This window comes from Magnolia sinica, chromosome 8 (genome assembly GCF_029962835.1).
Source record: "Magnolia sinica isolate HGM2019 chromosome 8, MsV1, whole genome shotgun sequence".
In the NCBI taxonomy this organism is placed as follows: domain Eukaryota; kingdom Viridiplantae; phylum Streptophyta; class Magnoliopsida; order Magnoliales; family Magnoliaceae; genus Magnolia; species Magnolia sinica.
The window spans coordinates 27,669,498-27,683,557 of NC_080580.1; the positions used below are offsets into that span (position 1 = coordinate 27,669,498).

Sequence of the window (14,060 nt, forward strand, 5' to 3'; positions counted from 1 at the left end):
AATGGGCAGCCATAATCATACCACATACACTCATGTTGGGCTTCAGAAAGGTGGCCTAAGGCCTACCCAAAATATGGGTCCAATGGAAATACACATAACCCAACCCATATATACCACTATAGGCCTATAGGGGAAAGGTTAGGGCCCAACATAAAGGCCACTAATCCCTTATATTGTGGTGGCCTAGTGGACAGCCCATTGCTCAAACCACATAGGCAAATGTCATGCTCTAAGTCAAGTAATATTGGGCCTACAACTTGGCCTAAGTATAAAGTTGATTTGGTGGCAACCAAGGGCCATCTACATGTGTAATCCAGCCCACTATCTCAAACACACACTACCTAGGCCCTATCCCTACACCACCCACTAACTTAAAAAGCCTACTAACCCTACAACATTGTTTCTAACTCCCTATTGCTATGATTGTTCTTCTCTATCCAAGGCAAGAGAGAAGATTGCTTGCCTTGAAATCCCCTTTCTCTCTTTTTACCTCTCTCTCTCTCTCTCTCTCTCTCTCTCTCTCTCTCTCTCTCCAGCAATTTCTCACCCATTTTTCAGCCCTTCATCCTCCCTTCTACCCCATAATCCTGCCCTTAGTCTAGCATCTTGACCATTAAACCTTTCCTTGGAGCTTAAAGACCATCTTGGAGGTGTTTGCTTGAAGACTTTGTAGGTGGGTGGGCATGTAATTGCAAATTCAGATTTCTTCCATTTTTTTTTTACTTGTTCTTCCCTTCCCTAGTGGCCGAATCCTTATTTTTCCTTTGTTGATAAACTTCTTATCATGAGTGTGTGGCCCACCTTGTGGACCACAAATATCCAGACCATCCATGGAGGGTGGACGTCCATGACAGTCCACCCTTGGACGTTAGAGCCCCCTAATCCACCTATATGGGGCACATGCAAGGGGTATTTTGTAATGGAAGGGTCTGGATGTTTGTGGGGCCCACTGGGGTGGTCCATACCATGATTTTCTTGGATTAAATCCCCTTTTAAATAGTGTTTATATTTATTGTTTTCAGTTATATGTTGCTGTCCAGAACTGTCTGGACAGAGGTTTGGGTCATCTTGAGGCCAGCTTTTTGGACATTTGGAGTGGTGTTTGGTCTCATGTAATATATGTTTCTTGAAGGTGTGGACCCCACCTATAAGCATGCCAAATTTCAGCCCCATCTGACTCCATTTGGTTATCCAAAAGGGTGGGCCAAGAGGGGTGGTCAGCCTGATTTTCTGCTGTGCAGTCCAGCAATGTAGATTGTTGTAAATTGAAATTCATAAATTATTTTGATGATGGTGGGCCACTTTTCTGGACTCCATCGTGTTGTATACCTGATGAGGGACCCTGGGTCCAAATTTCAGGAATTTTGGAGGCCCAAAAGCCCACCCATTGGATGGCCCAAATTCAGGCCAGTCACATTCCAGCAATACTTCACACTGGACAGATTGTTTTATTTAAATTAATTAAAATATTTATAGATGTCCAAAAATTCTAAAATTTTGTGGAGATGTGGTCCACTCATGGTAGGACCCATCTACCAAGTTTTAGGTCCAATGGATCACTGTGCACACCGTGGCGAGGGCCGGACTGGCCCACCACGTTGGGTCGTCCAGGTCTGTCCGATTTTTCTGGACAGACTGTTTTTTTTTTAAAAAAATTAATTAAAATACTTAGGAAAATCCAAAATCTTGAAATTTTGTGGGGGTGTGGCCCACACATGGAAGTGTCACCTTATAAAATTTCAGACCCAACGGACATTTGAGCTGGGCCGTGGTGTGGCTGGGAGTGGCCCACTAGGTAGGGACTCCCAGGCTGGGGCGTCCAGCTTTGGCTGGCCCTCCAGCTTGCCTTGTGGGCCCACCTAGATGTATTGTATATCCCACCACATTGTGAGGATCTTAGAAGGAATAATTTACACCTTTAGTCCCTTAAATGTTGGGCTTAATAAATGCACTTTTGAGGCCCACCACAATTGGATTCAATTGGGTCCATGAATGTAGCTAGTTGTTGAACTTTTTAGGCCCAATTGAGCTGAAACTTTCTGGATAGGTCCATTGAACTCTTGGGCCATTTTTACCATGCTATTGTGTTGGGCTAGTGGGCTAGATTACACATGTAGATGGGCCCTTGGTTGCCTACCAAATCAACTTTATACTTGGGCCAGGTTGTAGGCCCAATATTACTTGACTAAGAGCATGACATTTGCCTATGTGGTTTGAGCAATGGGCTACCCACTAGGCCACCACAATATAAGGGATTAGTGGCCTTTATGTTGGGCCCTAACCTTTCCCCTATGGGCCGGGTTGGGTTATGTGTATTTCCCTTGGACCCATATTTTGGGTAGGCCTTAGGCCGCCTTTCTGAAGCCCAACATGAGTGTATGTGGTATGATTATGGCTACCCATTTCTTATTTCTAATGTTGCATGGGCCTTAGGCCATGATCCGTGATCAATTAGAGATGAGCTACCTCTTGAGGACCAATTGTGGTTGGATGTCCACATTGGTGGCCCTAAGGTAGGTCCATGGGCTTCTATGAGTGGTTAAAGGCCCACCATAGACCCTTGCTAAGCCCGTTTTATCTATTTAGGCCCATACCATTGTTCTCCTTAGTCTCGTGGGCTACCCCAGGTAAATGGGCCCCCACTAGAGGTTGTATTCCTTATGAGGAATTGGTTAAGTACCTAGACCCTTCATAGTTAGGTAGAGAGTTCATCTTCACCTCATTAGCACCCCTAATCATCTTCATGGCCCACTCTCATACGCATCATATGCATTGGTTGAGGTATGATTGGCCATGGTTGTGCCATTGTGTAGGACATGTTGGTATCTCCCCGAGGGGAGTTTTCCCCTCTGGAGCACGATGGATGCTTGGGATTAATGCGTGGGTGATTGTGTGATTCATGCATCCAGCATTTGCATAGCATGTGAATATTCGCCCTTGCTTCATCAGGGCCTTGCCTCCACAGGGATATTCGTGGATGGCCGTATGTGTGGACACTGGAAATATTAGTTGAGCATACCGAGTGCATAGGATGCCCATGGGTGAAATTTCCAAAACTTCCATGGTACCAAGGATTTGCTCCAACGTCGTGACCGAGTGGAAACTATGAGCGCACGAGGGCCTTATAACGTTAGGCCGCGACTCCTACTGTTGTGTAGTCGGTTAGATAGGGGTGTGGCCTTACCTGCCTGTAGTGAGGAGGCATTGCTAGGCTGAGTCTGACCTGCTCGTAAATGGATCCGCTACCGTCAGGCTTTGCTGGTGATTGGCTATTCACAGGCGGGTAGTGAGGTCTCTTATGCTAGTTTGACTGTGTGGGGTCTGTACAGCGGCAGTCATTCAGCAGTGTAATGGACCCCGGTGATTTCCTTATAATTGGAAATGTACTTGACTTGTGGTTTGGATATGAGCACTGGCATTACTTGCATCGCATTAACATTGGTTGTACAAGCCCCTTCATGCATTGCCTTGGTATGGCGTCCAGTACTCATTGCATCATATTCATGGTAAGCCTGGGTAAGGCTAGTGATATTCTCATTGATCATGTTTCTCTCCTTGTATCTCCTACTATTTTGTGCATCATTATCACACATAAACACCACCCTCTAAGCTTCTACAAGCTTATGCACGATTGATGCGTGCAGGAGATTCTAGGCAGGCGTCGTAGCAGCAGAGTGTGGAGTAGAGCTGAGCATTTGAGGACTCCGGTGTTGCCAACCTTTCTCTCTTTTCCTTTTTATCTCATGTATGTCCTTTTGGACCTTATGGATGATTGTAAAAGTTCAAATTTATAGTGGATTTTGCAATGTGTGCCTTTGTTATTCTCAGATGTACTTGCTGAAATCTTGGGTATGCTCGCATCAGAAATGATTATACTGTTATGAAAATCCTCCTTGTAGGATCCTAGGATTGGAACCTGCCTCAGGAGCCGAGAATGGGGTACTACGGCGGCTGTTGTGGCTAGACCGGCCATCGGGTTCCTTGTGAGTCCGCTTGCCGAGTCTGGGGCGTGATAGGAGTTGATACCATTTCTCTAGGTCCAATAAATTATCTCCTCCACGCCCCAAAATCAAACAAAACAGTATGATTAATTAGTGCATGATTAAAGGCCCATCCCAAATGGGATTCTTCTTGGGCTAGTCTCTTAGTTAAGTATGGGCCTTATAGCCTTGGTTGGGCAGGAACTTTTGATAGGCCCATTGAACCCTTGGGTCCTATATTTTAGAGTTTGCACATTGAACAACCCCCCCCCCCCCCCCAAACATTTATTATTCTCAAAAAAGGGAAAAAGTACAATAATGACATTAGTTCTTAAAAAAATGTGCAAAATCTAAAATAGGATATCTAAATCATCAAACCCTAATCCAATCCATCAATCATATCCAAAAATAATGTGAAACTAAAAATGCCTACAACTAGGGACCCATATGGTCCAAATTCCGAGTGGACCAACAGTTTGATGGCCCGCAGATGAAGATCTGATGGTCAGATGGGCTAACAATCGCAATCCAATGGCTGCATACTCCTCGGATAGCAGCCCACATGCATCTTCCCAGTATGGGGTCTTCCAGATGCACGGACCATACATGTGGGGTCTTCAAAGTGGGCCGTTGGACCCCATATAGATGTCGTCCAACCACAACAAAACTGGGGCTGCTGTCTAGGCCCTCCTCCTCTGGTAGATCCTATATGATGGTCTGATGTCCTCATCATGACATTTCTTTTTTAAAAAATTATATTTTAATAAGTTATTATTAACTAATTTTTTTAAAAAAAAAAATGGCAAAAACTTTATATATCATATTGAATCAAAGATTTCTTATGATTTCACATTGATTTCATATAATTTAGATAGAAAAAAGGATCAAAACACAATAACTCACCGAATGAGAAACAACCCAAATGCAAGAAAAATCTTTATTCTGATTTCGAATGTGGGTTTTTCTCCCAAATCCAAATCCAAGCAAAGAATGGACTGAAATCCACCCACTAATAGCTTAGAAGAGAGAAATCTGAAGAATTTCGCAGTTTTTTGGGAGGTTAGTTTGCAGTTCCTATAATGTATCGACGATATATGATATATCGATAGGTATCATTGATACGTAGTAAAATTCTCAAGGAAAAAGTGACAATATTGGCGATATTTTGCGATATTACCATTGATACTTTAGAATGTTACATTTCCAGAAGTAGTCCATATGGGTTTTGTATCGTCGAGTACCGATACCGATAATATCAGCCGATATTAATGATATTGCTAACAATGCTATGTAAAAACACAATCATATTTTCATGGTGGTGCAACCGTGTAAGTCATTCATCTGTGATGTGCTTAGCACGGAAGAAGCTTCACTACCTAAACAATACTTGGGGTTGCCTCTCTATTCTACCAGCTTTTGATCGAGAGATTGCAGTGTACTGATTGACAACTTCAATAAAAGGCTTGGAGGATGGAACTCTTCATTCCTTTACTTCACTGGTCGTCTTGAAATCATCAAGCCTACCTTCTCCTCTTTACACATTCTGGAAAAATTCTTTCCACCGTGTAGCTATCTTGGAGCCAAAAATAAGAAATTTCTTGTTGGGTAACTCCAAACTTCATTCCATTAGTTAAGAGCAAATTTGCAGGTCCAACAGTAGAATGTGGCCTTAATATTGTACCCATTAGTAGCACCAACAAAGCTAGCTTGCTTAAACAATTTTGGATACCCATCATTGGTGTTGAAAATCTCTTAACTAAATGAGCCAAATGCAAGTACACTTGAGAAATCAATCCATCTAGCCACGTCCCTAATATTCATCGAGACAAATTAGATGCCAAAGCCATCAAGTGTATCCTCTAAGGTTACTATTGTTCCGAAAGGGGATACAAGTGCTACTCTCCAAGTGTTCCTGGCAAACAATTTGTTTCAATGTGAAGTCACTTTCTTTTAAGATGTTCCCTCTCAAAGGGAGTCTTATCTCCTCACAATCTCAAGAGAAGTCAAGCCACAACTCTTTAAAGCCATAGGTTTTAACTTTTCGAATTAAGTGTGACCAGTATCGCAGGCTACAAATTAGGGTTATTGTTTTCCCTCTCTCCCTCCCTCTTCGAAACTACAATGTCTTCCAAGGATTTCATCAATGTTGTCAAAATGCATGTGTTTCTGTGCAATCGCATATGTGGCCGCATATTAAAATATAATTTTTTGAAAATTAAAATAAATAAAAAAAAGCGAAAAAATAACGGGAATTTTTGAAAAAAAAATGTAGAAAAATATAGGAACTTAGGCGAAACTTCCATAAGCTAATAGATAACTAATATAGTAATTTTACATATATAAAATTAGTTTGTGACTTGTTAGAAAAATGAATGAAATACATCAAATTCAACATTCAACAATATAGTTAAATAATAAAACAATCAATAAGCTATTTATTGTACAAATACAATTTTGAAGTTACATCTAAATGTTTATTATTTATACATTATAACACTAACATTACCTACAAGTTACAACCTAGTTACACTGACACTAAGTTACAACTTAGTTACACTAACACTAAGTTGCATTCGACAATATAGTCACGGAACTTACAGTTATAAGTTAAACTACTTACTAATGTTCAATTTTTTGCAAAAAATAAAAAAATAATAATTTGCCAAATATAGTCACGGAACTTACAGTTATAAGTTAAACTACTTACTAATGTTCAATTTTTTGCAAAAACTAAAAAAATAATAATGTGCCAACGGTTGGCAGATATGCAAATGCGATGTGATATGCATATGGGAATTTGCATATGCACCACAATTTTCTCTATGACCATGACGATCTATACTCATGGCAATGCAGTGCATTGGAGGAAGAAGAAGAAGTCCTAAAAAAAATAGGTATGTAGGGCACTATGGATAATAACAATCTTCATGGATTTTAGAGTGGTAGACTTGAGAACTGAATAGAATACAACGGGACAATGAAAAATCAAGCAAAATAATGACAAATAAGATTCATGTTAAAGAATACATAGTACATACCTAGATTTTACTCAAGGTTAAGCCATAATTTAATTCTAACTGAATAAAAAATTTATTAACTAGTATATTGAGATAAAGAAATGAAAAAGTGAACAAACAATTGAGGTTAAATAAAAATAAAAATCTAATGCTATCTTTTGACAAGTTCAAAGAAAAAAGGTGCAATGGAAAATTTTAGCTGACAGGGAATAAGGTCCAAGAATAAAATTTAAACAGATTTCAAACATGATACCTGAGTGCCACTTCCATTATCACTTCCATCCCTGACATTCAAACCAATGCTTGCATTGTCATCTTCATCATTGCTGCCAGTATTGTTGTCAGATTCGTCATCACTCTTTGACTTTGCAGACTTTTGTGTTTGAATGCCACTTTCACTGCCACTACCACTAGACTGAAAAGGGAGAAATCGATTTAAAAAGAAGAGAGAATATTGGAAGTTGGAAAAATGAATGGAAAAGCTACATGGAAAATTTTGGAAAAATTAGGTATCTTTCCCGAATTGAAGTACGGCTATGAAAGATGGCTACTGTACCAGTAGTTCAGAATATGGCGCAAAGCATGACTGTTCAAATCATATGCAAATATTGATAGTGATTCAAGGGCAAATGTCCTCAACTCATTCATGATATAGAAACTCAAATCTGAAGCAGAAAGATATACCCAACTCACACTGTGGCATCTCCTCCAAACATGTTGCCAAAGGTTTTTAAGCTCATTCTTTCGAATAGGCTTCACCAAAAAGTCAACTGCACCCTTTGACAAACATTTAAAGACTATACCCATAGAGTCATGAGATGACATCACTGCACACAAAGCTCATCAGGTGTAGTAGTTAAAAGTATCAAATTTGAATGACACCCAAGGAAAAAAAAAAAGAAAAAGAAAAAAAAGTGATCAGAACACCTATAAATTACAAGTATGAGGAGGGCATAAGAAAAATACTCACTAATCACAGGGATATTCTTGCAAGTTTTGTGGCTCATAATCTTGCTTAGAAGACCGATACCAGATAAACAAGGCATGACTACCTCAGTCAAGATAAGGTCAATATGATTGGTTAGATCTCCTAAGATTTTCCAGGCTTGGAGACCATTTGCCGCTGTAGTAACTGCAAAGGCAATTTAACATCATGATTAGAAATGGCCATATAAAAGCACAAATTGGTGCATGCATTCACAAAGAAAATGACCCAGGTGTTAAATAATAGAAGCAGAGATAAGGCATATTATTGATATTTTCCTCAAATTGCATCATCAGCCCATTGAAAATCATAATAGATTTAGAAAAAAGAATCATAACAGATACATGGGAAAACAACAGCTCCAATAAGGTAATACCAATAGTTAAAAAATAGTATTTGCAACACCAAATTCAACCATCATCATCTTAAGCTTTTTATTAGCAAATTGGGCTCCAGTAGTAATGTAGGGGCATTTTCACACTGGGCTCGAGTGGGGTCGCTTGTTGGATGCAGGGGCACACACGGGGTGGGTGACCCATGCAATTTGGGGCACTGGGGAGGTCTCGTGTTCGAGACTCCTTACCAGGGGTGATTAATGCGCATTTCACACCGGGCTTGAATGAGGTAGCCCGTGGGATGTGGGGACACACTTGAGGTGGGTGACCCATGTGATTTGGGGCCTACGAAGGAGGTTCGGCCGAGGTCCTAACCCATGAGATGTGGGGTCTGGGCTATGAGATAGAGGGATTAATTTGCCATACTCTAACAGTTCGAGCTTTTAGAGCAAGTGGTTATTTGTCCTGCATCAAATTGGTATCAAAGCGGGAGGTCTCGTGTTCGATCCTCCTCACCGGGGGTGATTAATGCAGGGACATTTTCACATTGGGCTCGAGTGGGGTCGTTTGTTGGATGCAGGGGCACACACGGGGTGGGTGACCCATGCGATTTGGGGCCCACGGGGGAGGTCTCGTGTTCGAGACTCCTTACTAGGGGTGATTAATGCGCATTTCACACCGGGCTCGAATGGGGTAGCCCGTGGGATGCGGGGACACACTTGAGGTGGGTGACCCATGGGATTTGGGGCCCATGAAGGAGGTTCGGCTGAGGTCCTAACCAATGAGATGTGGGGCCTGGGCTATGAGATAAACGGATTAATTCGCCATACTCTAACAGTTCGAGCTTTTAGAGCAAGTGGTTAATTGTCCTGCATCAAGTAGATTGATGAAATTTTAGGATTTGTTGCCTATCGGACATCAACACTCGCATGCCAACAAAAACCCAATTCAAATTAACAACCCAGCTAGCACAAACACTCTGAAAGGACAAGCAAACAAGGAAGGTTATGGAGGGCAGATGCAAGATATATTGCCGCACACACACATTCTAATAACCATAGCAACCCAAGTTGGCAACGAAGTGGAAACATGTACCACTGTTTGACCAAAGGTGCAAAGGACATGGTCCATCCAGTGGGGGTGGGGGTGTGGGGAGAAGAATTTTGGGGCAACAACTATTGTGTTAGCCCAAAAGATAAATACTATGTATATGCGTATAGCTCCTTAATTTAAGGATTACTTAATAATAATAAATATTTCGAGAGGGGTTATTCAATGTTGCTTTTAAAAAAGAGGTGGCCGCTTAGGTGGGCCCCACCGTGGTGTTAATGTTAAATCCACCCCGCGTCCCTGACCATCAGGTGTCACCCCATGTTAGACCCAGGGCCTGAAAATCAGCTCCATCTGTGAATCAAGTGGACCATACGATTGGAAAAAGTGCATAGGAAAAAGTCCACCCTCCAAACTATTTCCCTTTGTGTGGCCCACTTGAATTACGTATGGGCTTCCTTTTAAGGCCCTGGGCCTAGCTTTTGGTGTGGCATCAAATGGTTGGAGTCGATTTCACATACTCATCATAGTGGGCCTTGTAAAAATCATGGGTGGACGTCTCTCTCCCAACTGTTTCCATTGGTATGGCCCATCTGAATCACAAGTTAGCCTAATGTTCTAGCTCTAGGCCCAACATGGGATTACACTCTAATGGTCAGAGTAGATGTCACATACACATCATGGTGGGCCCCGTAAAAAATCAAGGGTAGGGGTCTGTCACTGACGAATTCCAAAAAAAAGTGCTATATTCCCAAAAATAGAGTAGAATGGTTTTTGAAATATATTCCTAAAAAGTGATATATACTTCCTACTCTCTTATCGTCATAATATTAGATGGCTGATAGTTCCCTCTTTAAAGCTCTTGGAAAGGGAACCTTCTGCCTTTTTAATTCTCTATCTATTTGTTTTGTAGTCCATGTTGTTCTCCCTCATTTCCATCTAATCTTCTTTATGTAAACTCCTTGACCAAATGACTGAATTGATGTGTCACTTTTTATCCATCTCATTGTGTTATTTAGGATCTAGTAATGAAGATGACGATTAGTGGTGGTCGTGAAGATTGGGGGATTTACCTTCTCAATTGAAAACAATCCGGTTCCGCTATGTTTCTACTTTTGTCATTGAGAATAAAAATTAGGAGACCCTTTTGGCACACCCATTTAGGTCATTTACCTTTCCAATCACCGTCTTTTATTTCCTAGAAAGTTCAATAAAAATAAAAACAATGTGAAACTTGTCAGTTATCCAAACATTGTCAAACTACTTTTCCCTTGAGTAATACAAAGACACTTCATCCATTTCAACTTATTCATTCAAATGTCTGTGAACTTGCTCCACTAGTCTCTGTATTTCAATCGGACTTCGACCAATGTCCTCTACGGGTAAATATCCATTAGAGGTTTTGCAACCTCATACGTCACTATTCACACTACGACAGAAAGTGTATGGTTCATCTAATTTGTCTACATTCTTTGACCAACTCACACCAAGCTCGGACCACAATCAATAAAATGTATACTCTTAGGGTACTCGAAACTCTCAAAAAGGATACAAATGTTATTGTTCTGTAACTCACAAAAGGTACGTTTTTAAGAAAGTTACATTCTTTGAAAATATGCATTATTGCAATTCATGAGACAATTCGCATCTTGCACCTTTTCCTCTTCTTTTCAAAGATGAATCTTGGGTTGAAGATGAACCAAGCACCACCCTAACCAAAGAACTCAAGGTCTACTCTCGGCGAAAGAAAACTCCTACTCTTTCTGATCATCACCACTCTTCAACGATTGAACCAAATCAAGTGGATCTCCCAATTACCCTCCACAAAGGAATCCAGTCATACACACAACTTCCTTGATGGGGACATTGGAGGACCTACTCAGATGTACCAGAGACGGAGACAACCACCCACATCAGCGTAGCTTTCTGTGGATGGGAGACAAGTTCCAGACGGGGCTCATCGGGCCATTTTAAAGAACCCACATGCATTGGACGTGCATCAGGAAGACCCCACCTTGGGATGATGCATGTGGGCCTGCTTAGGAGATCATTTTGGCCATAGAATTTCTATTTCTTGTCGATCTGACCGTTGGATCTTGTCAATCAAGCCATCGGGCCACCAAATCTTTTAGATCTGGGCCCCTTGGACTATGATCTTGCTTTTTTATGGTTTTTTATTTTTATTTTTAGGAGTTATTTGATGGTTGAGATTGATAATATAAGTTTTAGTTTTCTTATTTTGGATAATGGGCCACTCTACTTAACGAATTTTTTAATTATAAAACCACAAGGGGAGTGGAGTTCCAAGCCTAGTGGAGATTTGAGAAGAAAAAAAGAAGAGAGAAGCTCTCTTGCGTCAAGGAATTTTCCTTGTTGTTTTCTAGGGTTATTTATTTATTTATTTTTTTTAAAAAAAAACCTCCCTTCTAATTAAATTGTGTAAGGGTGGAAGCTTGTTTGGTGGTGGATTCCCCAAGGTATTCTTCATCTTACATCCTTCCTCTTTCTTCTTCGAAAGGTATTATTGTTCTTCTCTTGTCTTCCTCTTTTCCCTTCTATTACAACCTTCTAAACCCCAGATCTTCAATTTCTTATTTTCTCTATTTTTATTTTATTTTATTTATTTATTTAAAAACCTAATTCCAAAATCTCCAATTCCCATGAACCCTAATTTTCCTAATTCCAGATTTTCCCCTTCCCTAACCCTAACTTAGAAATCCATCCATTGAGTGTGGAACGTGCCTATGCTAAATTGGAAGTTCTATCCTTCCATCGATCCTAGTTTTAATTGATTTATGTGATTTCTTAGCATGCAGGCATGTGATTTAGGTTAAATCATATTTTATTTCCTATTGTCTACTCTTAATATATTGGTAGGTTAGCATCTTTTGTTAATTGAATTCCTTTATGGACTCTTTCATAATCTCCACATTGCATGTTAGCATTAAATCATGTGTCTTGCATCAAATTTGGTATCAAAGCATAGGTTTAGCATAAGATTTTTGTGTTACATCTAGGTTAGAGTCACATCTAGGGTTAGTAGAGTATGGATTGCATATAAGATCATATTGCTGAATTTTTGTTTATCTTATTGCTGAATTTTCAGTTCGCGACCCCACTTATACCATTGCTGAAATTTCAGCATAGTAATTTCTGGTTGTCACATTGCTGAATTTTCAGCTTGTAATTTTCGGATTACACATGTGCTGAATTTTCAGTTTGGCACCCTTGGATTACTATCTTGCTGAATTTTCAACATAAGATTTGAGGATAGTAACTTGCTGAATTTTCTGGTTAGTGTGTCTAGCTTGATCTCTGGCTTAGTACTATCATTGTCATCACATTGTCCTAGGACCTAGGGTTTCCTTTAGAGTGTCCTTGCGTATGCCCACACGTTTAGGACGTGGCTTTGGTCTATATCCCACTATGAATCTAGAGCAGATTGACGAGGCCCTTAACGCTATCAATAACCATCTGATGGCTATTGAAGCGCACAATAGGAGCACCACAACTCAATTGACTGTGATTAATGCACGTGTCAATCGGCTTGAAGCCACCCTTCAGGCAAACCCCAACACTCTGGAAGATGTCCAATCACAAGTTGGGGATCAAATTGAGACTGTGCCACCTGCAATTATTAGCCGCGCCTTAAGCCAAATTGTAGAAAGTGATGATTGGCGCAAGGATTCAATTTTCCACACTTATGCCAAGTGTGGTGGCAAAAACTGCAAGGTGATCATTGATAGTAGTTGTTGCATCAATGTGGTATCTGCTCGCACCGTGGACCGCTTAGGTATACTAGTCGTTCCTCACCCTCAACCCTATCGAGTCTCATGGGTTGATGCATCTTCAATTTTGGTTTCTCAGCGTTGTCCTATTCTCATCCAGTTTTGTTCCTATACGAATATGTTGTGGTGTGGTGTTTTGCTTATGAATATAGGCTATATCATTTTGGGTAGGCCTTGGTTTTATGACATGGATGCAATACTATTTGGTCACTCGAATATGTGTTCATTTTTGTATGGAGGCAAAAAGATTTGTCTTGAAGTCTCTCTCGCCCAAAAACATCCTTAAAAAGGAGGACGTGAAGACATGTGGTCCTGAAGATGTGACGAAACTCCAGCTTGAGTCTCTTCCTATAGTTAATGCCAAAGAGTCCGAAAGAGAGACTAAAACTGATTTGACGTTGTATGCACACATGGCAAGTGAGGTCACACCTAAGATTATTATAGAAATGCCACCTGAGGTTACACCCAAGGTTAATGTAGAGTTACCATCTGAGGTGAATCCGGTATTGGAGGAGACCAGGGTTGTTATTCCAGAGGACATACTGGATGAGCTTATACCCGTGCGAGACATTGACACATTGACTCTACCAAACCTTCATCACGATCAAATGAGTCCTGGGGAGGAAGTGGATTTGGAAAGACAAGTAGATGAGCCTAGGACCCCTATATATTGAATACCCATGTCTGTGTTCCATAGGCCTTTAGAGTCTGCACACGCATCTACACAACATATGCATGACTTGCATGTGGAGATAGAAAAAGAATCAATACAAGTAATGAAACATACAAAATGATTGCTGACCCTCACCATATGTTTAAAGAATTTGTTATGGGTGATGAAGTCATGATTAAAATACATCCAAAAGGATTTTCACAGAGAACCATAAAAAAATTACAAGCCCGTA

General features: G+C 40.6%; 1 protein-coding gene across 5 annotated transcripts in view; it reads right to left on the reverse strand.

Annotated features, from left to right (window-relative positions):
• The window catches only part of LOC131253143 (two-component response regulator-like PRR37), a 65,087-nt gene that overhangs the window by 20,429 nt on the left and 30,598 nt on the right, over window positions 1-14,060 (reverse strand). For 3 of the 5 annotated variants that reach the window (XM_058253989.1, XM_058253988.1, XM_058253991.1), the window contains exons 3-5: window positions 7,968-8,129; window positions 7,682-7,824; window positions 7,251-7,412 (exon numbers count right to left, since the gene is read on the reverse strand). In XM_058253989.1, coding sequence (XP_058109972.1) covers window positions 7,251-7,412; window positions 7,682-7,824; window positions 7,968-8,129 — 467 coding nt within the window. The remainder of the gene's footprint in view (window positions 1-7,250; window positions 7,413-7,681; window positions 7,825-7,967; window positions 8,130-14,060) is intronic. The other 2 variants (XM_058253990.1, XM_058253992.1) reach the window with 1 other exon arrangement.